This window comes from Dasypus novemcinctus, chromosome 9 (genome assembly GCF_030445035.2).
Source record: "Dasypus novemcinctus isolate mDasNov1 chromosome 9, mDasNov1.1.hap2, whole genome shotgun sequence".
Lineage (NCBI taxonomy): Eukaryota > Metazoa > Chordata > Mammalia > Cingulata > Dasypodidae > Dasypus > Dasypus novemcinctus.
The window spans coordinates 106567473-106587601 of NC_080681.1; the positions used below are offsets into that span (position 1 = coordinate 106567473).

At 39.9% G+C, this 20129-nt stretch overlaps 1 protein-coding gene across 1 annotated transcript in view; it reads left to right on the forward strand.

The window, feature by feature from the left end:
- Nucleotides 1-20129, forward strand: part of TAF12 (TATA-box binding protein associated factor 12) — a 50849-nt gene that overhangs the window by 26177 nt on the left and 4543 nt on the right. Inside the window, exons 2-5 of the mRNA XM_058304785.2 lie at nucleotides 1466-1550; nucleotides 2264-2515; nucleotides 4223-4300; nucleotides 16752-16866. Coding sequence (XP_058160768.1) covers nucleotides 1479-1550; nucleotides 2264-2515; nucleotides 4223-4300; nucleotides 16752-16866 — 517 coding nt within the window. The 5' untranslated portion in view covers nucleotides 1466-1478. The remainder of the gene's footprint in view (nucleotides 1-1465; nucleotides 1551-2263; nucleotides 2516-4222; nucleotides 4301-16751; nucleotides 16867-20129) is intronic.

Sequence of the window (20129 nt, forward strand, 5' to 3'; positions counted from 1 at the left end):
TCCAAAGAGTACAATCAGTGGTATTTGATATAATCACATAATTGTGCATTCATCACTTCAGTCATTGGTAGTGCATTTTCATTATTTCAGTACTACTACTACTTAATAAAAAACAGACAAGAAACTTCTTCACCCTTCAATCTCCCTGTTTCCCCTGCTGTACATAGCTGCTTTTTCTGGTTATTCTTGCATAATTACTTATTTACATCTACTTTTCCCATTATATATGCAGTGTTAACTTTATTACCTATTTTGGGGGGATTTTTACTTATTCTTAATTCTAGTATAGTTTCATACAATAAAATGCATAGATCTCAAATGTTCAATGTGATGTGTTTGACAGTTGTATAAACCCATGTAACCAACACTCAAATATGTTACAGTGTTTTAAATTCAACCATATAAAGGAACATTTTAGGAAACCTAAGATTGTGTCAGTCTGGTGATGGATGTCTGATTATCGCCTGGATTTTTTAAAATAAGAAATAGCTCAGCAGGAATTATTATTATTATATATTTTTAGGAGGTACTGTGAAATGAAATCAGTACCTCATGTGGAATGCAGGCACTCAACCATTTAGCTACATCCACTCCCCAAAAGGCTCTAGTCTAGGAGTTTTTTTTAAGGAGGTACTAAGAATTGAACCCAGAACCTCGTATATGCAAAGCAGGTGTCAACCACTGAGCTACAGCCGCTCCCTCAGCCAGAATTATTGAAGCATTCAGAAGTATTATGGGGCAAAAGGGAATGGGCCACACATGGTTTAAAAAAAAACTGGCTTAACCAGTTGAGTACCTGCTTCCCATATGAGAGGTCCTGGGTTCGGTTTCTGGTGCCTCCTGAAAAAACAAAACAAACAAGCAATACAAATGAAAAAAACCAACTCAGGGAAGCCGCCATGGCTCAGTGGTTGAGTGCAGCTTCTCACATATGAGGTCTTGGGTTTGATCCCTGGCCCTAGTATCTCAAAAGCAAAACAAAACAAAACACAAATGATCCTAATACTGTACTGTCCTGCTCAGTTGACTCTTGTCCAACAAGTCAGCCTAGTTTCTCTTGGTTATTTAACCAATGCATGCTTTTGCTTTTATTGAGAATAAGCCAGGAGAAGGAGATGCTTTCTCATATTACAAAAGTTAGACAGTGGGTTGAGGAGGAACTCAGCAGTAGGGGCAAGGGGAGAACAGATACACAATTAAGTTGCTAAGTTTTGCCAAGTTCTGAAAGCCATTGATATGATTCCTGCAGATTCAAATTCCACAGTTTTGCTCAATAAAATATTCCATATGCTGCTGGTTTATCCAATAGAATATTGATTTTATAGGAAGATAGTCTGTACGTGCTGTACATACTATAACCACATCCAGTTTGAGTAGGTCTTTGGTCTGTGAAGATGTACCAGTCTGTGCAACTGAAATGGTCCTGTAGAAAGGGTGGTGTTTGATGTCAGTTGTTCATTTACAGGGAGCTTTTGAAAATGGCTGCCTCTCATTTCACCGGACTCACAGCTGTTGCTGATGTAATTAAAGATCTAGATACTCAGATAGCTGTAAGTAAGCTCCTTGAGGACACTGTGGGCAGAACTTGGTGAATGTGCATCTGATTTTGATACCACGAGAGCTGATGTCTGCAGAGTTATCCTCATGGCTCTAAGATTTAAGAGTCCCACCTGCTTCAGGCTGGGGACTCTGCATGTACTTAAATATTGCTAACATTCAGAGAAAAATTGTTCTCGATAAAGAAGAGCTTGCTTTTTAACAATTGCTAAAATCGTGTTTATTGGGCATAGCCCTGACATAGTCTTAAGCATGTTTTGAAATGCCAAAATAAACTAATCTGCTTCGGGAAGCTTTGTGACTGGATTTTAAGTATGTGACTATGTCATGATTTCTTTGGATTAAACATTATTTGATGCTCAAAAATAATGCATGTAATACTTTAACCAAGTATTCTATTTTTACAAAGTCTTCAAAAATGTCTTACTCATTCTAGTTTATTTTTATGTACAAGATTCCTCATTTCATTTACTTTCTCCCTTATTTCAACTTTGTGGACTCTTACATTTAGCTTTTGGAGAAGAAATGGTTTCTAAATATCAGGTGAGAGCAATGAACATTCTTCATTCCCTCCAGTTTTAGATGGTCATCATTCCAGATACACCAAAGACTCCTCAGAGTCTGACAGACTTTGTATAATTTTACTTTCAAAACTCTTCCTTTATTACAGGCTTCTGGAGTTAATGTTCATGTTTTCCTTTTACAGTTGATTGGCCTTGGTCCTCACAGCTCCAAAAGGAAACAAGATCTCGATAAGCTCTATGAGCTGAAATCCAAAGCTCGGCAGATTATGAACCAGTTTGGCCCCTCAGCCCTAATCAACCTTTCCAATTTCTCATCCATAAAACCGGAACCAGCCAGCACTCCTCCACAAGCCTCTATGGCCAATAGCACTACAGTAGTAAAGATACCAGGCACTCCTGGAACAGGAGGTCGTCTCAGCCCTGAAAACAATCAGGTATCGTCCTCTTACTTTTTGCTCTCTGTAGACACCTCTTTTCTGCTATTTGAACCAGTAATGCTTTGAAAGATGCCTCTCTCAGATGGTACCTCTTCCTCTTAGCTGAAACAGGAGGTCTTTTCCCTCCTCTAGGCTTCCCAAGTTCTTTATTGAATTACAGTGTACAGCATTTATCAATTTTTACTCTGTATTTTATATGTTTGTGTGTATATATGTATTCAGACATCCATATGTACACATTAACACAATACTTTGCCTATGACAGGTAATATATATATGCTGTAAAATTGTTAAGTAAAATAATAAATGGATTCATTATTCCTATAATAAAAGCATGCTTGCCTTTGGTCTTTCCTTCTTCTACTTTATCCAGTATTAATGTGCTACAGTAATTCTATAATCAGTCCCCTTCTTTTTACCTGTGATCCTAATTCTACCCTCCAGAGCCACAAGAAATAAATATAATCCCTTTGAAGAGAACATTTCAAGGAAATGGGGGGAGGGACTAGCAAAGGCAAATGGGGCGGATTGGGCAGATGGTCAGGACACCAACCTATGTTGAATGTAGAATTTTTTGGAGAAGAGCAGGAAATAAAATTGTACTGATAGGGTAACATCAGGACATAATGGGTCTATAATAGTAAGTTTATATGAGTACTTTTAGTCAGTAGACATTCTTTTCAAATATCTAATAGGGTAACAAAAGTAACATAATAAAAGTCATGTTTTAGGAGGATTAACTAGGCAGTAAGGAGACATGCAGGATAGGAAAAGGAGGTAGACTGCTAGGAAGACCAATTCTCAGACTTTTGCAATAAATCAAGACCTGGCAAAGGCTTGAATTAGGTGACTATGGTAGAATGAAGAAGAATGGATAAATCTGAGACCTCATAAACAACTAATGTTTTAATTTAGTTTATTTTTCCCTTATTTCTAAAGTCATACATGTATATCACAGAAACTTTAGAAATACAAGAGAGAATAAATATCCCATAATTCTACCACCATTACCCAAAAGTAACCATGGTTAGCATTTTAGTGTGTGTCTTGTTAATTTTTAATGGTATATATATGTACAATATGACATTTCTTTTATGAAGGAGGGATTATGGTTGATGCACTTTAACATATTTAGTGATACAGAGATGAACACATGTTCCCTGCTTTTAGGGAGTTTACAGCCTATTAAGTCAGAGACAGGCAAGTTTATAAATATGCACAGTGACAGAAGGGTACACAGAGTACAGTAGAGGCCAAAAGCAGAATTGGTTACTTTTATCTGGGTAGGCTGGGAAAGGCATTAGAAAGGAGATATCAAGCTGAGCAGGCAGGAAGAAGGGAGGAAGAGCGGAAGAGTATGTTAGAGGCAACAGAGACATGGTGCAATTTGTGATGGTCAGAGAACTGTAAATTGTTAACTGTTGGAAAAAAGATGAGGCATAGTGAGAGAAAGAGGTGAGACTGAAATAAACTGCCTGACACCTGGACACTGGCATCCCTTCCAAATTGCTGTTTCTGCCTTTCTCTATGCTATTTGTGTCTTGAGAGTGTAGTTTTATAGTAATACCACCAGATAGGCCAGATTGTAAACTCTTTGGGAAGTAGAAACTAAACCCAACAGTTTGATAGCCTTTCTTCATTATAGGGTAATGAGTTATTTTGTTTCCTTAATACTTGGCTAAATCTTTTCCTGGTTAACTTTAGGTATTGACCAAGAAGAAATTGCAGGACTTAGTAAGAGAAGTGGACCCTAATGAGCAGTTGGATGAAGATGTGGAGGAGGTAAGGTGGAGCTGGGTACCTCAGAGACTGTGCCCCTGAGAGCTAGAATAGCATAACAGTTAAAAGCACAGACTTCAGGGACAGACAAATCTGAATTTCAATCTTGGCACCTCCATTTACGAGCTTTGTGGCTGTGGACATGTCACTTAAGCCCCCTCTACCTCACTTCTACCTATGTTGGTAGGGTATAATAATACTTACCTATAAGGTTATTGAGAGGAACCTATAGGATAATTTATAAAAATTATCTAGGAGAATTTTTATCTAGTAGCTGCTGCTACTTTTGCCTGTCAAAAAAGGCACAGTCTGCTGCTCATAGGCAATTACTCTTAAAAACTTTAGCTGTTTCTATGCTGTCTTCCATATTTCTAAATCATATACTTAAGCAGATACTATTTGATTCATTACTTTCAAAATAGTCTGTTTACTTCCTATTATACTAGATGAGACTTTCGTTATACCACTCAAATTTGTGCCGTACACATTTTCTTTTCTCTCATTTTTCCAAAATATTTTGTCATATTTTTTTGAAAACTCTGAAGTCAGTATTTACATTATTCTGACTATAGCAATATTTTTTACCCCAAGCCGTATCTGTGATTACCTTTTCTTTCTTCTACAGCTTATTTCCTTGAAGTTAATAATAATCGACTCTCTTCTTTGTAGCTTTTTTCCTTCATCCTCTATCAAATCTGTTATATATCTATCAAAATTGGTTTCCAAAAAGAAAACTAATGTATCTATTTATTTTGTTTTATTTATTTTTTCCTGGAGATTTCAATTCCAGAATCCTCCATCCTATCCCCTTCTGGTTTGATTAATTTTAAGGCCACTTGCACAGTCTCCTCCTGAGTCTTCCTTTTTCACTGTTCCTTTGTTTGATCTCTTGTTTCTTAGATCCCGTATCATCTTAGTTTATTCTTTTTTTTTTTTTTTTTTTTGGTTAGAGCACATTTTTCTGTTGTTCTCTAAGAAAGGGTATGTGAGAAGTAAATTTCTGAAAATATCTACATTCCAACCTCACATTTAATTTTTAGTTTAGGTTTAGAATTCTATTTTGGAAATTGTTTTTCCTTGTAATTGCTAAGGCATTGCTTCATTATCATCTAAAACCTTTTTTTTTTTTAAGTCTTAAGCTAAATTAGATCCCCATCCTTTTAGGTTTCTATCCTTTCCCTGTTCTGACTGAGCCTTGGTATAGGTCTTTACTCATTCATTGTGCTGAGTTCTTGAGGCTCCCCCTTTTTTTTTTAACAATTCAATTTTATTGATACCTATTAAAAAAAAACACAATTCATCCAACATGTACAATCAGTGCTATTTAATATAATTACATAGTTGTGCATTCATCACTTCAATCATTATTAGAGCATTTTCTTTACTTCAATAATAATAATATAAAACAGAAACAAGAAAATTCTTCACCTCTCAATCACTCTGTTTCCTTGCTGTACATAGCTGCTATTTCTGGCTATTCTTGCACAATTATTTATTTATTAAGCAGTTTTATTGAGATGTATTCATATACCATATGATCTATCCAAAGTGTGTGATCAATGGCTTTTAGTATAATCACAATATTGTACAGTCATCATCACAAAAAATGTTAGAATTATTTCATTACTCCAAAAAGAAAAACTCCACACCTTTTAGCATGCCTTCCCTAGCCCTACATAGCCACTAATCAAATTTTATCTTTAGAAATTGATTTATATTTACATTTTATATAAATGGAATAATATAGTATGTTACACAATATATTTAGTTCATAGTAACACAATAATACAGTATTTGTCCTTTCCTGTCTGGCTTTACTCAACATAATGTCCTCCAGGTTCATCCATGTTGCCATAAATGCTTTACGACTTACATTTCTTCTTACAGCTGCATAATATTCCATTGTGTGAATACACCACAGTTTGTTTATCCATTCATCGATTAATGGACACCTGGGTTGTTTCCAACTTTTGGAAATCATGAATAACGCCTCTATGAACATAGGTGTGCAGATGGTTATTTATGTCACTGCTCTCAGTTCTTCTGGGTATATACCCAGTAGTGGCATTGCAGGGTCATGTGGCAAATCTATACTAAACTTCTTTAGGAACTGCCAGACAGTCATCCACAGTGGCTGTACCATTCTGCATTCCCACTAACAGTGAATAAGTGTTCCTATCTCTCCACATCCTCTCCAACACTTGTAGTTCTCTTGTCTTTTTAATAGTGGCCATTCTGATAGGTGTGAAATGATATCTCATTGTAGTTTTGATTTCCATTTCCCTATTCATTAGTGATGTTGAACATTTTTTTCATGTGTATTTTGCCATTTGTATTTCTTCTTTGGACAAATATCTATTCAAATCTTTTGCCCATTTTTAATTGGGTCCTTTCTCTATTGTTGAGTTGTAACATCTTTTTATATATCATGAATATTAAACCCTTATCAGACATGTGATTTCCAATTCTTCCGTTGAGTTGGCTGCCTTTTCATTCTTTTGACACAGTTCTTTGAGGTGCAGAAGTATTTAATTTTGAGGGGATCCCATTTATCTATTTCTTTTGTTGCATGTGCTTTGGGTGTAATGTCCAAGAAACCATTATCTACTATAAGATCTTTTTTTTTTTTAAAGATTTTATTTCTCTCCTTTTCCCCCCCATTGTCTGCTGTCTCTATCCATTCGCTGTGTGTTCTTCTGTGTCCACTTGCATCCTTGTTATGTGGCACCAGGAAACTGTTGCATTGTTGTTGCATCATCTTGCTGCGTCAGCTCTCCGTGTGTGCGGCGCCACTCCTGGGTGGGCTGCGCTTTTTCACGTGGGGCGGCTCTCCTTGAGGGGTGTACTCCTTGCACATGGGGCTCCCTTATTTGGGGGTCACCCCGCATGGCACGGCACTCCTTGAATACGGCAGCCCCTGCACGTGGGCCAGCTTACCACATGGGTCAGGAGGCCCTGGGTATAGAACCTTGGACCCTCCATATGGCAGGTGGATGCTCTATCACTTGAGCCACAACTGCTTCCCCATACCATAAAGTCTTTAAGATGTTTCCCTACACACCCCCCAGATGGCTCTCATCTGTTTGCTCATTGTCTGCTTGTTGGGTTTTTGTCTTTGCTTGTCGTCTGGTTTATTTATTTTTTCTTCAGGCAGCACTAGGAACTGCACCTGGGACCTCCCATGTGGGAGGTAGGCACTCAACCACTTGAGCAACATCTGTTTCCTCCTTAACAATTCTTCTAGTAGTTTTATGGTCCTGGCTTTTATATTTAGGTCTTTGATCCATTTCGAGTTGATTCTTGTGTAGGGAGTAAGATAGGAGTCCTCCTTCATTCTTTTGGTTATTGATATCCAGTTCTCAAAGCACCATTTGTTTAAGAGACTGTTTTCTTCCTTTAGCATGGACTTGGTAGATTTGTCAAAAACCAGTTGAGGGAAAACAAGTATGGTTCAAGCACTTGGGCTCACGTCTACCATATAGGAGGTTCAGAGTTCGATGTCCAGGACCGCTTGGTGAAAGCAAGCTGGCCCACGTGGCAGGGAGTGCTGGCTGACACAGAGAGCTGGCACAGCAAGATGATGCAACAAGAGACAAAGAGGAAAGATGATAAGAGACTTAGCAGACCAGGGAGCTGAGGCAGTACAAGAGAATGATCGCCTCTCTCCACTCTGGAAGGTCCCAGGATTGGTTCCTAGAGCCACCTAATAGGAATGCAAGCAGACACAGAGGAACATACAGCAAATGGACACAGAGCAGACAACAGTGGGGGGGTGCAGAAATAAATAAAATCTTTTAAAAAAAAGCACTTGATCGTAGAAGTCTGAGGGTTTACTTCTGGATGCTCAATTCTATTCCACTGATTGACGTGTCTGTCTTTATGCCAGTACCATGCTGTTTTGACCACAGTAGCTTTGTAATAAGATTCAAGGTCAACCAGGGAAATTCCTCCCATGTCACTCTTTTTTTTTTTTTAATGATTTCCTTATTCTTTCCCCCTGCCCCTATTGTCTGCTCTCTGTGTCCATTCACTGTGCATTTTCCTGTGTCTGCTTGTCTTCTCTTTAGGCAGCACTGGGAACCAATCCTGGGACCTTCCAGAGTGGGAGAGAGGTGCTCAGTCTCTTGCGCCACCTCAGCTCCCCTGTTGCTCTTATTTTTAGAATGCTTTTGGCTGTTCATGTGCACTTTCCCTTCCAAATTCGTTAATTGCCTTTTCTATTTTATAAACTAGATTTTTGGAATTTTGATTGGTATTGCATTAAATCTATAAATCAGTTTGGGTGGGATTGACATCTTCACCATATTTAGTCTTCTAATTCATGAACACAGAATGTCTTTCCATTTGTTTGGGTCTTCATTGATTCCTTTTAGCATTGTTTTGTAGTTTTCTGCATATAGGTCCTATACTTCTTTGGTTAAGTTAATCCCTAGGTATTTGAGTCTTTTGTTGCTATTGTAAATAGAACGTTTTCCCTCATTTCCTCCTTAGATTGTTCATTACTAGTGTACAAAAACATTACTGATTTTTGCATGTTGATCTTGTACCCTGCCACTTTACTGAGCTCACTTATTAGCTGAAATAGCTTTGTCATAGTAGACATTTAGGAATTTTCTAAATATGGGATCATGTCATCCATGAACAATAAGAGTTTTTCTTCCTTTTTTCCTATTTGGATGCCTTTGATTTTTTTTTCTCTTGTCTAATTGCTCTAGGTAGAACTTCTAGTACAATGTTGAATAACAGTGGTGACAATGGACATCTTTGTCTTGTTCCTGATCTTAGAGGGAAAGTTTTTAACCTTTCCCCATTTAGTATAATGTTGGCTGTGGGTTTTTCTTGTATGCTTTTTATCAGATTGAGGAATTTCCTTCTATTCCTATCTTTTGAAGTATTTTTTAATCAAGAAAGGATGCTTGGGAAACAGATGTGGCTCAACCAGCTGGGCTCCTGTCTACCATATAGGAATTCCAGGGTTCAATGCCCAGGGCCTCCTGGTGAGGGCAAGCTGGCCCACGTGGAGTGCCAGCCCATGCGGGAATGCAGCCCTGTGCAGGAGAACCGCCTTGCATGGGAATGCCACCCCGTGTGGGAAAGCCACCCTGCACAGGAGTGCCGTTCCACATGGAGAGCTGGCTCAGCAAGATGACACAAGAAGAAACACAGAGGAGAGAAAATAAGATGTAGCAGTACAGGGAGCTTAGGTGGCACAAGAGTGTAATTGCCTCTCTTCTACCCTGCAAAGTTTCAGGATCAGTTCCCAGAGCCGCCTAATGAGAATACAAGCAGACACAGAAAAACACAAAGTGAATGGACACAGAGCAGACAATGGGGGAAATAGGGGCAGGGGGAGAAATAAATGAAATAAATCTTTAAAAAAAGAAAGGATGCTGGATTTTGTTGAATGCCTTTTCTGCATTGATTGAAATGATCATGTGTTTTTTTTCCTTTGTTGTTAATGTGGTATAGTACATTTATTGATTTTCTTATGTTGAACCAGCCTTGCATACCAGGATTAAATCCCACTTTATAAGTCTTTTAATATGCTGTTGGATTCCATTCACAAGTATTTTGTTGAGGATTTTTGTATCTATGTTCATTAGAGTGATTGATCTGTAATTTTCTTATAGTGTCTTATAGTGTCTTATAGTGTAATTTTCTTATAGTGGCTTTGGTATTAGGGTGAAGTTGGCTTCATAAAATGTGTTGAGTAATTTTCTCTCCTCTTCAATTTTTTGCAAGAGTTTGAACAGGATTGGTGTTAATTCTTTTTGAAATGCTTGCTAGCATTCACCTGTGAAGCCATCTGGTTCCGGACTTTTCTTTTTTGGGAGATTTTTGATGACAGATTTAATCTCTTTACATGTGATTAGTTTGTTAAGTTCTTGTATTTCTTCTAATGTCAGTGTAGGTTATTTGTACATTTTTAGGAATTTGTATTTCATTTAGATTGTCTAGTTGGCATACCGTTTCTCATATCCTCTTATAATTCTTCTATTTCTTTGATGTCAGTAGTAACTTCCCCCCTTTCATTTATGATTGTGTTTATTTGCTGCTTCTCTCCTTTTTTCTTTGTTAGTCTAGCTAGGGATTTGTCAATTTTATTGACCTCAAAGAATCAGCTTTTGGTTTAGTTATTTTCTCTATTTTTTTCCCTCAATTTCATTTATTTCTGCTCTAATCTTTATTATTTCTTTCCTTCTGCTTGCTTTGGGATTGGTTTGCTATTCTTTTTCTAGTTGTCCAGCTAAATATTTGAGTTAGGATCTTTCTTTTTTAATATCGGCAGTTAGGGCTATAAATTTCCTTTCTCAAGACTGTGTTCACAGAAAGTGGACTCGGCCCAGTGGATAGGGCGTCCACCTACCACATGGGAGGTCCGTGGTTCAAACCCAGGGCCTCCTTGACCCATGTGGAGCTGGCCCATGTGCAGTGCTGATGCGCACAAGGACTGCCATGCCACACAAGGATGTCCCCTGCGTAGGGGAGCCCGACGTGCAAGGAGTGCACCCTGTAAGGAGAGCTGCTCAGCACAAAAGAGGGTGCAGCCTGCCCAAGAATGGTGCCGCACACACAGAGAGCTGACACAACAAGATGATGCAACAAAAAGAAACAGATTCCTGGTGCCGCTGATAAGAATAGAAGTGGTCACAGAAGTACACATAGCGAATGGACACTGAGAGCAGACAACTGGGGGGTGGGAAGGGGAGAGAAATAAATAAATCTTAAAAAAAAAAAAAGACTGTGTTCACTGTATCCCATAAGTTTTGATAAGTTGTGTTCTCACAACTTAGTGTCAGTATATTTATTAATTTCACCTGCAATTTCTTCTTTGACCCATTGATTATTTAGGAGTGTGTTGTTTAGCATCCAAACATTTGCATATTTACCTTTTTTCTGTCTGTTGTTGATTTCCAGTTTCATTTCATTATGGTCTGAGAAGGTGCTTTGTATAATTTCAATCTCTATATATTTATTGAGAACTACATTGTGCCGTAACATGTGGTCTATTCTGGAAAAAGATCTATGGGCACTTGAGAAGATTGTATAACCCGCCGAGTTTGAATGCAATGTTCTGTGTATGTCTGTTATGTCTAACTTGTTTATCATGTTGTTCAGGTTCTGTTTCCTTGTTGATGTTCTGTCTAGCTGTTCTATCTAATGATGTGAGTGGTGTGTTGAAGTCTTCAACAATTACTGTAGAGATGTTTATTTCTCCCTTCAGTTTTGCTAGAGTTTGTCTCATATTTTAGGACATCTTGATTAGGAGCATAGATGTTTATGACTGTTACATCTTCCTGGTGGATTGTCCCTTTTATTAATATATAATGGCCTCCTGTATGTCTTATAAATTTTTTGCATTTAAAGTCTCTTTTCTCTGATATTAGCATAGCTTCCCCTACTCTTTTTTGGTTACTATTTGTGTGAAATATCTTTTTCCAGCCCTTCACTTTCAGCCGGATAATATCCCTGGATCTAAGGTGAGTCTCTTGTAAGCTGCATATGGATGACTCATGTGTTTTCTATCCATTCTGCCAGCCTATATATTTTGATTGGGGAGTTTAATCCATTCACATTCAATGATATTACTCTAAATGCATTATTTACTTCCATCATTTTATTCTTTGGTTTTCATATGTCAAATATATTTTTGTCTGCCATTTTACCCTTTTAGTTATCCATTCTGCTCTTCTTTCTTCTATACTCTCCTCCAGGCCTCTCTCTCCTGTCTTTTTCTTTCAGGCTCTAAGGCTTCCTTTAATATTTTCTGCAAAGGTGGATTCTTTTTTATGAACTCTCTTAGTTTCTGTTTGTTCATGAATATTTTTATATACACCTTCATATTTGAAGGATAGTTTTGCTTGATAAAGAACTTTCAGTGGGCAGTTTTTCTCTTTCATTTTTTTGGTATCTATATGTATATGTATGTGTACACACATATATGTATTTATTTAAGTATATATATATGTGTATAAAGAGAGTGAGAGGGGAAACTAGAAAGAAATACACATATAGAGAGACACAGAAACAGAAAAAGTGCAGGAGAGAGAAAAGAACCTAGAGTCACACAGAGAAAAAGAGCCGAGATTAGTTTTTCTCTTTCAGTATCCTAATTGTATCTTACCACTGTCTTCTCAGTCCATGGTTTCTGATGAGAAATCCATGCTGAGTCTTACTGGGCATCCCTGTATGTGATGGTTTGCTTCTCTTTTGCTGCTCTCAGAAAATTTCTCTTTATTTTGACTTTTGCATTCTGAGTAGTATGTGTATTAGAGTAGGTCTATTTGGATGTATTCTGATTGGGGTATGGTATGCTTCTTGGACGTGTGAGTTCATTTCTTTCATAAGAGTTGGAAAATTTTCAGCTTTTATTTCCTCAAATACTCTTTCTACCCCTTTTTCCCTTCTCTTCTCTTTCTGGAACTCCCATCACACGTATGTTGTTGTGTTTATGTTGTCATTCAACTCCATGAGCCCCTGCTCAATTTTTCTCTGTTCTTTTTCCTCTTCAATTTCAGCTGTTCTGTCTTCTCTATCTCTATTCTTTCTTCTTTCATTTCAGGTCTGCTCTTGTATGCCTCTATTATGTTTTTTACCTCACCTATTTTATCTTACATTCCCATGAGCTCTGTTACTTTTCTATTCAGGATTTCAAATTCTTTTTTGTGCTCACTCAATCTTTTCTTTTCTTTTCTTTTCTTTTCTTTTCTTTTCTTTTCTTTTCTTTTCTTTTCTTTTCTTTTCTTTTCAGATTTATTTTTTATTTATTTCTCTCCACTTTCCCCCTCCTCCCGCCCCAGTTGTCTGTTCTCTTTGTCCATTTGCTATGTGTTCTTCTGTGTCTGCTTCTATTCTTAGAAGCAACACCAGGCATCTGTGTCTCTATTTATTTATTTATCTATATATCTATCTATCTATCTATTTATTTCTCCCCTCCCCCCCCACCCCAGTTGTCTGTTCTCTGTATCCATTTGCCGCATGTTCTTCTTTTTGTCTGCTTCTGTTGTTGTCAGTGGCACAGGAATCTGTGTTTCTTTTTGTAGTGTCATCTTGTTGTGTCAGCTCTCCGTGTGTGCGGCACCATTCCTGGGCAGGCTGCACTTTCTTTCGCACTGGGCGGCTCTCCTTACGGGACACACTCCTTGCGTGTCAGGCTCCCCTACGTGGGGGACATCCCTGCGTGGCACGGCACTCCTTGCGCGCATCAGCACTGCACATGGGCCAACTGACCACTGGTCAAGGAGGCCCTGGGTTTGAATCGCGGACCTCCCATGTGGTAGGCAGACATTCTATCCATTGGGCCAAGTCCGCTTCCCTGTTCTGGGTCTTTATGATTGTTCCTATCAGTTGCTCAAATCTGGGCCCCGGACCCATTAGTTGCAGACATCCTCCAAAGGCCTTGGGGAGGAAGGCCGTAAAGCCAGAAAAAATGTCCTATTTCCTCACATGCACTTCCTTGGTTGGCCAGCACATGGTGCTCTTTGGCATCCCTCTCAGTTCAAAACCTGATGGGAGTGTGTTGGCTGCAACCTGGTCGGGATCCCTGTTAATGAGGATCTTTCCTGGAGGCTAAAAGTCTTGTGATTCAAACTTTCTCAGCGTTTTTCTCCATCCTTTGCTGGCAGCTTCCTCTCTTTCCATGGGTAGGAAATAATTCCACTCCCCTCTGAGCCCCTAAACAACCAGTCCCAGTCAGTAGAGAGGGTGGCTGACAGGGTTGGATTTCTTTAGTCCCATGCTGGCTCCCATGGCAAAGAATGGCGCCGTCCCTCCAAGCCTGGAAGGGCTCGTGGGACACGGCATACCAAATCTGTGGGTCAAAAGCTGAGTCATCCTTAGCCTGTGTTCCTCTCATTCCCATTTCCTCGGGAGGTGGATCCCTGTATCCCCCTTTGTCCCCTCTCCAAGGCCTGAGAATTCAAAATGATGTACAGGATTGGGGAGGGTGCTAACAGCTGCAACTGGTTTCAACTCACAATTTTGCCCTCAAAATTCTTTTCCTTTGCCCCTCTCTTTTCTGGGTGGTATCTAGCCTTCCCCTGGTGTCCTAAACCCTAGAATATTTTTTTCCAGGTTTTTTCTGCCTGTCATCTAGCTGTTTTTCTGGGATAGGAGAAAGTCCCTTGTCTTTCCAGTCTGCCATCTTCCCGAAGCCTCCAAGAACTTTTTTTGCTAACTGATTGGTCCTATATTTTCTTACAACATTCTATTTTTATTTTATGGTTATAATATCTTCTCATATCTTTTTTTGAGGATATGAATTCTTTTCTTTAACATTTTCTTCTTTTCCCTCCATTGTCTTTGTTTTTTCCATTTCCTTTTTTTTGTCCTTTGGTTTATTTACTTTCTTTTTAGCATTGCAAACTTTCTTCAAATGCCTGGTGATCCTGGTGATCCAGTCTTTAAGAATAAGCCACTAAGAAACTGATTTGAAGCAGGACTTATTGATTGATGGGTTTCACCCAATGATGTACTGGTAAATGTGTTTAACAACTAGATGTTTAGGGGGAAACACTCTGATATTCAGCATTTCCCAATTTCTGTGCTGTCAGAACTCCCACTATGGGGGTTTTGAGCATGTGGCTCAAACGATTGAGCTCTAGTCTGCCATATGGGAAATCCCAAGGCCTCCTGGTGAAGGCAAGCTGGGCTGCATGGTGAGCTTGTCTGCGCAGAGAGCTGATGTAACAAGATGACGCAACCAAAAGAAAGAGAAACAGAGGAAAAGACCATGAGAGCCACAACAAATCAGGGAGCTGAGGTGGCTCAAGCAATTGAGTGCCTCTCTCCCATGTCATAAGGTCCCAGGGTCAGTTCCTGATGCCTCTTAAAGAGAAAACGAGAAGACAAGCAGACACAGATGAACGCACAGCGAATGGACACAGAAAACAGACAGCAAGTGCAAGCGGCAAGGCGGGGGGATAAATAAATAAAATAAATCTTTTAAAAAAACCCGAAAACTCCTGCTATGGCCTATTTTAAACTGCTAACATGCCATGACTGGCCTTCATGAGTTGGTCTTTCATGAGTTGGTCTCAGCTGGCTCCAGCACACCAGTGTCTGGACTCTTTTCGTCTGGAGTCATTCAGTAGCTCTGGAGAAAAATCCTCTGGTTTCCTATCTGGGAAATTTATCCCTAGCTTCTAACATTCTGGAAGGAAGGCAAAGGAAGGACTTGTTTCTCTCTCCTCCTGCTGTCTGGCATGTCCTAATCCAGAGCTGCTCCCATTCAGTTTCTCTAGGAAAGAAACCTGCTGTGTTTCGGGTCAGGTATGGGTGGGTAGAAGTTACCTGGCTGCTTTCAGAGTGCAGTGGTGGAGGGGACTACTCTGTATATAAACATATATCAGTTCCCCCTGATTTTAGATCCATGCCTCAGCCCAATCTTCTGTAATAAATGGTACCTCCAAATACTGAATCATTTGTGGCTTTCGAAGGGCAAATCTCATAAGTGTTTCCTCTACAAGAGTTTGTGTTGTACTTCTGTCTGCTAGTTCCCCCTATTTTTCTGTCTTTTCTTTAGCAAAAATTTAATGTTTGGTGAAATTGCTTGTCCATTAAGGTTTTCTTATTGTCTTCATGGATTTATATCTTTTCTTTCCCCCTTTCCTGCTATTTTAATTGATTTAAGGAGGAGAGGAGGTCAGTTTTAGAGTTAATCTGCCATATTTAATCAGAAATCTTTCCTTTACCTGGTAGCCATTTGGTTCCCATAGGAAAGATGTCAGTGAATTAATGGTCTAGCAGAGAAGGAATGACCACATTTGTGGTTGTAATTTTTGCTTGATTTTGTTGGGTAGCAGAGGAAGCCATGGGGAATAAATGTGTTGATTTATCAAAATATCAGTTGTTTCATGTATATTTTTAATTTCAGAAATCTGATTTTTTTTCTTCATACAGCCCAGGAATAGCTGATAGTGAAGTGGAAAGAACCTAGGATTTGGACTCAGAACCCTCAAGGCTGAATCATAGTTCTACTGCTTACTAGTTCTGTGGCCATGAGCTAGTTAGTCTCCCTAAATCTTCGTGTCTTTCTCTGTAGAATGAGGATCGTATCCATGCCCTATATTTTTTTTCTGGGATTATTTTAATGACTAAATGAGATAATGCAAGTGTCTTCAGAGACTATAAGTGAGGAATTATCATGATTCACTTTTGTTTTCTCAGCTGATTCAGAAGAAAATGTCAGGAGTAGGGGTTTGGTTAGTTGATCCCTGTTGGGTAGAAAGTACAGAAAGTACATTCTCATAATAATGTCAGACCTGGCTAATGGGTTGATGTATTTATATTGTCCTCCTCATTCCTCCTTCCTCCCTTGCCCCAAATGCTTATTCCAGGCCTTCCAATAGAAAGCCTGACTACATATGTGATTCAGATAGGTAACAGTTGTCCCAGCAACAGAGCCTACCCTGCCAATGTCATGGTTACTCTCCCCCACTTTTGCCTTCCCCAGATGCTCCTGCAGATTGCTGATGATTTTATCGAAAGTGTGGTGACAGCAGCCTGCCAGCTTGCTCGGCATCGTAAGTCCAGCACCCTGGAGGTGAAAGATGTCCAACTGCATCTAGGTACGTGTCTCGTTTCTCCCCAAGGTATCCATACCACTGCTCCTTCAGGACTGCCAGAGAGAGTGTAGTCAGAGGAATCCTATGTCAGGATGAGACTTTTGGCTCTGAGATTTACGTATTTATCCAACAGGAGCATTGAAGAGAGAAGAAGAATCCATCCATGGCAGGGGAAATGAACCCAGGCTTAGAGTTTGAAACCAGATTCTGCTACTTCTTCTAAGTTTATCTTAGAGCCTGTTTCCTCATTTGTAAACTGAGGATCGTAATATCCTCCTTGCAGATTAATTGCTAGAATTATAGGTTATGCTTGCAAAGTGCCTGACACAGGCCTTGACATGTAATAAGAGTTCAGGAAATGTAGCTACTATTCTGTCATTACTGTTCAAATCATACTTTCTTGGGAAGAGGATGTGACTCAAACAATTGAGGTTCGGTTCCCGGGACCTCCTGGAGAAGGCAAGCTGGTGCGATGGACACACACAGTGACCTGACGCAACATAATGACTCAACAAAGAGACAGAAAGGAAAGACAATAAGAGACATGACAAATCAGGGAGCTGAGCTGGCTCAAGCGATTGAGCATCTCTCTTCCACAGGGACTTCCCAGGTTCGGTTCCCAGTGTCTCCTAAAGAGAAGACAAGCAGCCAGCAAGTGCAAACAACGAGACAACAAATGGAGGGGAATAAATAAATAAATCTTCAAAATAATAGTAATGAAAATTATTATAATACTTTCTCAGTGTTCCCTTCTAGCTTTTAATCTATTAATGCTTTCTTTTCCAAGAAAATTATAATTATATTGTACATACAATTTTTTAAAAAAATAATTTATAATTTTTGTTGCTGTCTGGTCTTCTTTTTATCTTTTTTTTTTTTTTAAGATTTATTTTTATTTACTTCCCTACCCTCCCCCCCCTTGGCTGTTCTGTGTCCATTCACTGTGTGTTCTTTTGTGTCCGCTTGCATTCTTCTCATGTGGCATTGGGAAACTGTGTCGCTTTTTTTGTTGCTTCATCTTGCTGCATCAGCTTTCCGTGTGTATGGCACTACTCCTGGGTGGGCTGTGCTTTTTTTTCACATGGGGTGGCTCTCCTTGTGGGGTGCACTCCTTAGACGTGGAGCACCTCTATGCGGGGGACACCCCTGGGTGGCACAGGACTTCTTGCATTCAGCAGCACTGCATATGGGCCAGCTCACCACATGGGTCAGGAGGCCCTGGGTACCGAACCCTGGACCTCCTATATGGCAGGCAGACACTCTATCAGTTGAGCCACAACTGCTTCACTTTACATACAATTTTGTATACTGTTGTTTTTTGTTTGTTTGTTTTTCTTCACTTAACAAAGACTAAATTTGGGCTCTCATTTTTCTGGGAGATGCTTACCTAACATTGATAACTGTAATTGCTTGGAAATGAATGACCCCCTTCTGTACTTGTTTACAATGTGATTAAAAGAGAGAGAATAATATATTATTGCAAAGACAGACCAAATAAATGAGGCTGGAATTATTAAGGGATTCAGTACAGATCAGCCCATGACTGATTACTGAAAGGCTTCTTCCCACTATTGAGAACGTATTGCTTGGGGAAGTGCTGGTAGTCTCAGTGGAGTAAATAACACACCTCTGGCTAACATTGCTGGTATTAATAGCATAGGGCAGTTATCTTTTGTTACTAACCACTCAAAAACAGTGGCTTAAAACAATAACAGGGAAGTGGATATAGCTCAGGTGATGGGACTTCTGCCTACCATATGGGAGGATGTGGGTTCAATCCCTGGTGCCTCCTGGTAAAAAAGAAGAGGAGAAAGCATGCCTCTGCGGTGAGCCAGTGCCCGTGTGGCAAGCCAGTGCCTGCGTGGCAAGCTAGGGCCTGTGTGGCAAAGTAAGTGCCTGCTCAAATGAGTCTAACAGCAAGATGACGATGCAACAAGAGAGAGACAAAGGGGAGAGTCAAGGTGAAGCACAGCAAAAACCAGAAACTGAAGTGGAGTGAGTGACAGGGAACCTCTCTCCACATCAGAGGTCCCCAGAATCGAATACCAGTGAATCATAGAGGAGAAAAAATGAGAAGAGGCCAAAAGAGAAATAGATACAGCAGATCACACAGCAAATGGATACAGACAGCAAAAACAGCAAGGAGGGGGAAGAAGGGAAGGGAGGAATAAATAAATAAATAAATCTTTAAAAAATATTGTGTGACTTACATATCTTTAAAAAAAGATAAAAACAAACACAAAATGCAGTTTAAAAAACACGAAACAATTACAGGGAAACGGACTTTGGCCCAGTGGTTAGGGCGTCCGTCTACCATATGGGAGGTCCGCGGTTCAAACCCCGGGCCTCCTTGATCCGTGTGGAGCTGGCCATGCGCAGCGCTCATGCGCGCAAGGAGTGCTGTGCCACGCAAGGGTGTCCCCCGCCTGGGGGAGCCCCACGCGCAAGGAGTGCGCCCGTGAGGAGAGCCGCCCAGCGTGGAAAGAAAGAGCAGCCTGCCCAGGAATGGCGCCGCCCACACTTCCCGTGCCGCTGACAACAGAAGCGGACAAAGAAACAAGACGCAGAAAATAGACACCAAGAACAGACAACCAGGGGAGGGGGGGGGGGATTAAATAAATAAATAAATCTTTAAAAAAAAAAACAAAAAACAATTACAGTCATGAGAAGGTAAAAATTCCCATTTCTTACCCACCCTCAAGTTTTTTTTCTCACTACTATTGAATGTTTGGCATATTAAAAAAAACAAAAAAACAATGGCAGTCATTTATTTTGCTCATGAATCAGTGTTTAAATATGTGTTTAAATTAGGTGGTGACATGGTCTGAGATCATCTTGAAGGCAGGCAGACTTCACTTCCATGTGTCATATCTGGACTGAACAAACAACTGGGGACTCCATAGTTATCTTCCACTCTCCCTCTCTTTGTGTTATCACCACACGGTCTTTTTTTTTTTTTTTTAAGATTTATTTATTTATTTATTTCTCTCCCCTGACCCCACCCCCCACCCCGGTTGTCTGTTCTCTGTGTCTATTTGCTGCATCTTCTTTGTCCGCTTCTGTTGTTGTCAGCAGCACGGGAATCTGTGTTTCTTTTTGTTGCGTCATCTTGTTGTGTCAATTCTCCGTGTGTGCAGCACCATTCCTGGGCAGGCTGCACTTTCTTTTGCGCTGGGCGGCTCTCCTTATGGGGTGCACTCCTTGCGTGTGGGGCTCCCCTACGTGGGGGACACCCCTGTGTAGCATGGCACTCCTTGCACTCATCA